The sequence below is a fragment of the Otolemur garnettii genome, unplaced genomic scaffold (assembly GCF_000181295.1).
Source record: "Otolemur garnettii isolate 467f Iridium unplaced genomic scaffold, OtoGar3 scaffold00120, whole genome shotgun sequence".
Lineage (NCBI taxonomy): Eukaryota > Metazoa > Chordata > Mammalia > Primates > Galagidae > Otolemur > Otolemur garnettii.
This window is the reverse complement of record NW_003852515.1, coordinates 189,152-197,506: the sequence shown is the minus strand read 5'-3', so window position 1 is coordinate 197,506 and position 8,355 is coordinate 189,152. Positions and strand designations below refer to the sequence as shown.

Below are 8,355 nucleotides of genomic sequence, written 5' to 3'. Positions count from 1 at the left end.
TGCAGCCGTCATTGTTGTTTGGCGGGTCCGGACTGGGGATTTGAACCCGCCACCTTAGGTGTACGTGGCTGGTGCCTTAGCCAGTTGAGCTATAGGCGCCGAGCCTTAACTTCTATCATTTATAAAGAGTCAAAATTTCATCTCCTTTATAAAATCTTCATTAATGTAAAAGGAATCAAAATGAAAAGACCAAAATTTAAATTGGTTTGGTCTAATTTAAACCAAACTAATGGTTTGGTCTAAACATCACAATTTATAATCTACTTAGAAATGTCTATAACATAAATTAAATCTTTCTCTAACTTCTCTTTTTTAATTTTTTTTTGTTTTTATTAAATCATAACTGTGTACACTGATGCATTTATGGGGTTCAGTATACTGATTTGGTATACGATATGAAATGCTTACTAATGTATCTTTTCTGAAGAAACTTTTATTTAGATTGTTAGATCATCTTGCAATATAAAATACCTGCAAAATGTCCTTGGACATTTTTTATCCTCACTCAGAAATATTGAGTTTTCTTTTTTCCTTGTCTAGCATAAATCTTTTTTTTTTTTGAGATAGAATTTCATTATGTTGCCCTCTGTAGAGTGCTGTGGCATCATAGCTCACAGCAACTTCAAACTCTTGGGCATAAGCGATTCTCTTGCCTAAGCCTCCAAAGTAGCTTTTGATCTGTATGAACGAATTTACAGGCACCCACCACAACGCCCAGCTACTTTTTATTGCAGTTGTCATTATTGTTTAGCTGGCCCAGGCTGGATTCAAACCTACCAGCCTTGGTGTATGTGGCTGGTGCAGTAACTACTTTGCTACAGGTGCCTGGCATAAATCTTGAATCATCCTATATAAACTGCAAATAATTTGTATTGCTTTCTTTATGCTATTTTCCACAACTGCACAAATGTATATTGTTTTAGAATGTAAACAAAACAGGAATTTGTAAAATGTTATAATACAGTAAAACATTACCACTTGTAACTCCATTCAAGCTCACTTCATATTCCCCACATTTTAAGAAACCAAGGAAAAAAACAAGAGATCCCTGTACCAATCAATAGTATGAACATGGCATAATGCTTAACATATTCAAAACTCCTTTCCTTGGGTTATCTCATTTGATCTTCAAAATAATTCCAGAAAAATCAGATATCATTCATTCCATCAACAGACAGCAAAACTTGCCCAAGGTTACAAAGTAAACAAGTTAAAACTCAAATCTTCTAACCTTGCGTCCAACTATTCTTGAATAGCTAACTCAAAGGGGAAGGCCAACATAGTTCTCAAGTAGCATTTGCCTCACCGCTGTCATGGTGCACCTATTTTTAAAGCCCTCAGCAAAATAAAAACATAACTATATATACAGATTCTCCCTGTTTCTATCAGAAAACATCTTTTAAAATATTTACACTGTAAGACGCCATTCTCAAGTATAACAAATTAAAAACTTTCTTCTACTAGAAACATGAAAACATGTCACTGATTACAAATAGTACTTATTTTTAAATCATGAATTACCAAGTGTTCACTTGGTATCCTTTACTTACCGAGACAATGTTGTTTTCCCAGAACCAGGCAAGCCTCTTAAAAGAATAAGTATCTTCTGCAATTTATTTAACTTTTCCTCTTGAAAATGCTGGTTCACAAACCTGTCTGTTGCATTATGTTTGTCCACAGAAGGATCTTTCCAGTATCCTTCTCTGATTTCACAGAAATCATTATTCATATATCCACCTTGCATACTGCAGCCATTTCTAGAGGGATGAATGCTATCGCTAGTCTCACAATAGTCAGTATATTCACTGCTCTGATCAAAAGTCAAACAATTCCAGTTAACATTACAACTATCTACAAAATATCCATTTTGCATTTGACACTCATCTTGGGCTTGGAAAATACTTAATGGTGGATTTGGTGGAGCATTGAATCTTTGAATATTTAAATGATAGTTCAAACTGGGAAAAGGAGGACCATGGGGTTCTATAAAAGGATGCACTGACTGCCATTCAGGCCTAAAGGAAGTAAATGGAAAATCGCAAAATGTAGTTATTACTTGTCCATTACAGGGATATTTGCCGGGGTCATTCTCCAAGTTCTGTTGATAACCACAATGTGGCTGAAGAGCATTAATAAGATCTTTCTTTTCTTCATCAGATTTTAAAAGATCATTATTATGGCCCTGATAATATGGCATAAATTGTTCCTGAGGAGGTTCAGGTTCCTTACAACTGTTTTCCAAATCCTCTTTTTCATTCTCAAGCTCTTCAATTTCTTTGTAAAACTGGAATAATTCATCATCAATCTCTGATTTCTTAAGTTTCTGTTTCTCTTTTTGTCCTCCTTTGTCATTTATACCAGTGAGGTCGTCTGCCTCATTCCTCCTTTCTTTACATTTCTTTTTCTCAGGGGGTTTGTAAATGGGTCCTATAAACGCTTTACTTGTGCTATATATCCCATCGTCTGTGGACAGTAATGGAGGACCTGCAACCTGTAAAACTTGTGAATCAATGGATTCAACATTTGATCTCTTAGCAGGCACTGCATCATGCAAAGGTCTCCGTAAATCAGTAGTTTTGGTTTTATCCTCCTGAAAAGAACTATGTCCTCTGACATCAATGATGCTCACAGGGACCCGATCATTTCCAGTTTTCTCTTGGTTTCCGTGGAAATCAGCACTAGTATGATGAGGAAAAATGTAAGCCTCTGCAGTTGCCTTCAATTTTTTATAGCGAGGTTCACTTGTTACTTCCTCTCTAGATCCCAAGAATTTAGCTTCAATTTCATCATAAGGCATCTGAGGAGAAAAAAAAAAAAAAAAAAAACATATAATTATTAGCTAGTATGTAAAAAATCTAAAGTTTCTTCACAAATAAACTAGAAAAATGCGTTTACATTTGTAATAGAAACATCTAATGTAACATCTCCCCTAAATATTAGAGGCAAAAGGTTTTTTTTTGTGACAGAGTCTCACTATGTTGCCCCTTGTTAGAGTGCTATGGCGTCACAGCTCACAGCAACCTCAAACTCTTGGGCTTAAGGGATTCTCTTGCCTCAGCTTCCCAAGTAGCTGGAACTAAAGGCGCCCTCCACAACGCCTGGCTATTTTTTGTTGTTGTTGTTGCAGCTGCCATTGTTGTTTAGATGGCCTGGGCCGTGTTCAAACTCACCAGCCTGTGAGCTACAAAAGGTAATTTTAAAACCCCCAATTAAGTACTGTCATAGGGTGGTGCTCGTAGCTCAGTGAGTTGGCTGGTGAGTTACAACTCGGCCCGAGCCAGCTAAAACAACACTGACAACGGCAAGGAAAAAAATAGCCGTGCATTGTGGTGGGCGCCTGTAGTCCCAGCTACTTGGAAGGCTGAGGCAAGAGAATCGCTTAAGCACAAGCGTTTGAGGTTGCTGTGAGCTGTGATGTCACAGCACTCTACCGAGGGCGACATAGTGAGACTCTGGTCTCAAAAACAAACAAAAAACCCCACTAGTTTTGGGGAGTGAATGGTTCCAATTCCCAAACCTCTGACAACCGATCTCCTCAGCATCCAAATGCAGTCTAGATTAACTGAAATGCCAGTCTTTGTTGTCCTTTCTCCTGTGAGTAGTTACTGTAAGCGCGGTTCCCTAATGGGTGTAGCACTCAATTTAGACTGGGGGTAGGGGGCAAAAAAAAAAGATACTTCTGTGACGAACACCAGCCCTTCTCCTCGGCCAACTCTCAGCCACTCGTTTCCTCCTCCGAAATATGTGTGAAAGGCAGGAGGGCTACGTTCACACAGTGTGGCCTAAAAACAACCTAAGCCCGGTGCCTCATGACCTCCACAGAGAGCTGCCTGGGCAAAACTACATTACCTACTTTCTTTGTCCCAACGAAAACAGATTCGGTCCCGTCTAGGAAATCTGGAGGTCTCTGAGACTCAAAAGTTCACTCTTGCTTCCACGGAGTGAACAGCCAATCTGAGGGGTCCAGCCAAAACCGGCGACAACCCGAGTCGCTAATGGAAGAAACCGAAAAACGACCGCACCACCCCACCCTCACTGAAAACGAGGTGTCTACTCACTTTACTCTACAGCTCTGCATCGACCTCCCAATAAAATCTTCTTTTAAAACGACACCTTTCTGAAGGTGAAAGGAAAGCCGCAAAGCGCAGATCTGTAAGAACTAAGAGCCCAGCCCTCAGGATCGAGGTAACAGGCCGCACTCCGTACGCAAGATGGCGGCCACCGCACAGTTCACCCGGCAGGAATTACGGTCGCGCCATGCATTGTGGGGATTGTAGTCCGGTGTTCACACTGGCGCCGTAAACCTCAGGGCACGGAGACTTGGTCTCCCAGAAGCCACAGGGCGGCATACGCACTAATTTGACAACAAAAGCGGACTGGAACTATTTTCTCTATCTGGAACGAGGAAGATGTACAGGAACTCTAATTTAGGTTCAAAAAAAGCAGCGACCTCCTCTGGTGTTCACCCCTGAAGGAAAAGAGAACCCGGAAACCGGGCGCTGCGAAATAAATGCATAAGCTGCAGCAAGTGATTTTCCAGCTTTCTGGAAGAAAAACATCTTTTTTTTTTTTTTTTTCAGATTAATGTGAGGGTACATGAGGACTAGGTTTCATTGCTTTCAATTGTAAGTTAATGTCCGAGCTTCACACAGGAGGCGTGCCTTACACCGTGCGTCGGACTATTGGAGTGGGAACTTGAACTTCCTACCCTCCTTCCCCCAGAATCAGCGGATTTTCCAGAGGGTTCTCAACCTTTGGTGTCACAGTTTGTTTGCCCTGGCTTCTGCGGAAGATCATAAGGCATAATTTTAGGCTCATGCTCTTCTAAGGAAGGAGAGAATCACTTCGGCATGGCCAGATAACAGATCAAAAATGTTTATGAGGGCTCGGCACCTGTAGCTCAGCTAAGGACGCCAGCCACACAAGCCCGAAATGGTGGGTTCGAATCCAGCCCGGGCTTGCCAAACTACAAAGACAACTACAACCAAAAAATAGCCGGGCGTGGTGCTGGGCGCCCGTAGTCCCAGCTACTTAGGAGGCTGAGGCAAGAGAATCGCTTGAGCCCAAGAGTAGAAGCTTGCTGTGAGCTGTGATGCTTCAGCACTCTACCAAGGGCGACAGCTTGAAACTCTGTCTCAAAAATAAATAAATAAGTTTATGAGAAAGCGTGATTAGTGTCATGTTGCTGTTTTGATTTTAGAAATGTAAACCAGTTGCTGAACTTTCCCATTAAAAGAGTCTGTAAGTGAAAAGTGAGCGCCCCATAAAAATAAGTGCTATGTGTTTGTTAACTTAGAAATAAATACAAACCGAACTGGTAATCCTCAATTGAGGGCCCATTTTTCCTTCCGTGCCGCCTCTCCACTGTGCTTGGCTCTCCCACCCCTATTCTTTTGGGTCTCTACAAGCGAAACTGCTAATCTCCTTGTATGTAAGTAATTCCTTCTATGGTTATGTATCCTTCTCCACTCCCGACATCGTAACGTTTTAATTTATAACAATTAAAATCACAATCTGGAATATATATACATTTGATTATTTAACTAACAACTTTATGACCAAGAGTGTTTACTAACGCAATCCACCATCCCCTTAGAATATTCCTCAAATACTAATTCCCACTATGACCTTTGCCTGTTTTCCTCGTGACTACATTCAAATAATGCAGCCTCCCTTAAACCCCTTAAACCATCACATAAATGAGATTGTGGCCTTCTCACAGTACTATATCCAAAAGCACAAGATGTATGTTTGTTCTTTAACCTTTATTATCCCATCAAGATATGTGCAGTTCTGCCACAGTATATTTTTCCCCTTGAAACCAATAAGCAATCTGTGAGGTGATACTTTGAAACCAAGCAGATATCCTACTCCTAATCAAACTTTGCCTTATGGTTCAGATTCCTTAAATGTCAGGGTGTTTCTAGCTCCTTTAATTAGGAAGAGTCCTGCTAATTTATTTATTATTTACTATCAGCATAAATTTATGGATTCTTTTTTGTTCAAGAAGGTATAACCGGCTCGGCGCTTATAGCTCAACCGGCTAAGGCGCCAGCCACGTACACCTAAGGTGGCGGGTTCGAATCCCCAGCCCGGACCCGCCAAACAACAATGATGGCTGCAACCAAAAAATAGCCCGGCGCTGTGGCGGGCGCCTGTGGTCCCAGCTACTTGGGAGGCGGAGGCAGGAGACTTGCTTGAGCCCAGGAGTTGGAGGTTGCTGTGAGCTATAATGCCACGGCATTCTACCCAGGGGGACAGCTTGAGGCTCTGTCTCAAAAAAAAAAAAAAAAAAAAAAGAAGGTATAACCCATTGCTGTTCCTATTTATTGTTAAAAGACTATTTTAAAAACAGAGATGCACAGAAAAATTGAGCGGATTATATGGAGTTCCCACGTACCTCCCCCCCTCCAGGCCCTCAAACATAAGTGGAAAGTGCCCATATTACTAGCCTCTTACCCTGTTACAATAAATGATTAATATAACTTACTATAATGTAGTTATATTGTTATATGTCCATTATATATGTATTAGCTACTGTGGAAAAGGAATTCTTATAACTGAGAGCAGTGGGTGATCTCCAAAATCTTTTTTTTCATCTTGAGTGTCCTTTCCTCCATTCTAATGTTTTATGGTTATATGTCTTCATTTTATGACCAAAGATTAGCCAGTTGATGAAGAAATTAGAAACAAAATCTTTGTGGAGTCCTACTTTCCCAGTCCCCTTTGATCTTTTTTCTTTGAACAACCTTTAACAAGCCACATTATATTGTCTTTGAATTTTTTGCCTATGTGGGACTTTAACTTTCCCATTGATATTCTTATGGGTCAGGACTGCCCTAGGTTTTGTGCCATCTTTGAGCTTTTGTATTATAGCAATAAAAATATTAGTTCACCAGAATGTTTCCTATGGCATGTATTTCATTTCTTAAAAAAAAAAAACACATTTAGGCTTGGCGCCTCTGGCTCAAGCGGCTAAAGCGCCAGCCATGTACACTTATGGTGGCAAATTCGAATCCAGCCCTGGCCCACCAAACAACAATGACGGCTGTAACCAAAATATAGCCAGATGTTGTGGTGGGCACCTGTGGTCCCAGCTACTTGGGAGGTAGAGGCAGGAGACTCGCTTGAGCCCCAGAGTTGGAGGTTGCTATGAGCTCTGATGCCACAGCAGTCTACCCAGAGGGACAGCTTGAGGCTCTGTCTCCAAAAAAAACACATATTTGGTTTCTGAAAAATTACATATGGTTTTTTTAGGGCCCTCCTGTTTTCCTCTTTTTGGAATTATTTAGCAAACTAAAATTACACTTTTTAAGAGTTTGCCAATACTTTGAATCCTCTTTCTTCTTTTTCTTTTTTTTTTTTTTTGAGATAGAGTTTCATTTTGTCACCCTCGGTAGAGTGCTGTGGTGTCATAGCTCACTGCAACCTCCAGCTCTTAGGCTTAGGCAATTCTCTTGCCTTAGCCTCCCGAGTAGCTGAGACTACAGGCCTTTCTTTCTTTCTTTCTTTCTTTTTTTTTTTGAGACAGAGTTTCACTTGGTTACCGTTGGTAGAATGCCATGGTGTCATAGGTTACAGCAACCTCAAACTCTTGGGTTCAAGTGATTCTCTTGCCTCAGCCTCCCAAGTAGCTGGGATTACAGACACTTGCCACAATACTCCGTTATTTTTAGAGGCGGGGTCTTGCTCTGGCTCTGCTGATCTCAAACCTGTGAGCTCAGGCAATCCACCTGCCTCAGCCTCCCAAGTACTGGGGTTACATTTGTGAGCCACCGCACTGTACCCTCAAGTGATTCTCTTGTCTCAGCCTCCCAAGTAGCTGGGACTACAGGTGCCTCCCTACTATGCCTGGCTATTTTTAGAGATGAGGTCTCTCTCTGACTCAGTCTAGTCTCTAACTCGTGAGCTCAGGCAGTCCACCTGCCTCAGCCTCCCAGAATGCTAAGTCTGAGCCAACTCTCCTGGCCAAATCATCTTTTCTTTATATCATGTATAGAGTTCTTACTCTCTTTGGCCTTTCTATCCCTGGCTATTACACACACAAAATTGATAGTATCATTTCCTCAATTCTCATCACTTTTCTTGTGATAATCTACACTGGTTGATGACTCAGTTGCACTTTTGGACCTAGGCCATGACTAAACTTCATGTCACTTATTCCAGCTCTTGTTCCATCCTGATACATAGGTGTTATGAATGACCCCAAGCCTAGTTGGCCATTCACAATTACTAGGGTGTTTTTGTGGGGAGTGGGTTCTGCCACAGTAGCCACACACATAGAAGGGCTATATAAGTCTCTTAGCCACAGTTTTGCCACCAGATTATAAAGAAACCCAATTCTAGACAAAATTC

At 41.2% G+C, this 8,355-nt stretch overlaps 1 protein-coding gene across 1 annotated transcript in view; it reads right to left on the bottom strand.

Annotated features, from left to right (window-relative positions):
• N4BP2L2 (NEDD4 binding protein 2 like 2) overlaps positions 1-4,187 on the bottom strand; it is an 83,641-nt gene extending 79,454 nt beyond the window's left edge. The window contains exons 1-2 of the mRNA XM_012810011.2: positions 4,059-4,187; positions 1,551-2,797 (exon numbers count right to left, since the gene is read on the bottom strand). Of these exons, the coding sequence (XP_012665465.2) occupies positions 1,551-2,797 (1,247 nt within the window). The 5' untranslated portion in view covers positions 4,059-4,187. The remainder of the gene's footprint in view (positions 1-1,550; positions 2,798-4,058) is intronic.
• Between the last annotated feature and the right edge of the window lie 4,168 nt (positions 4,188-8,355).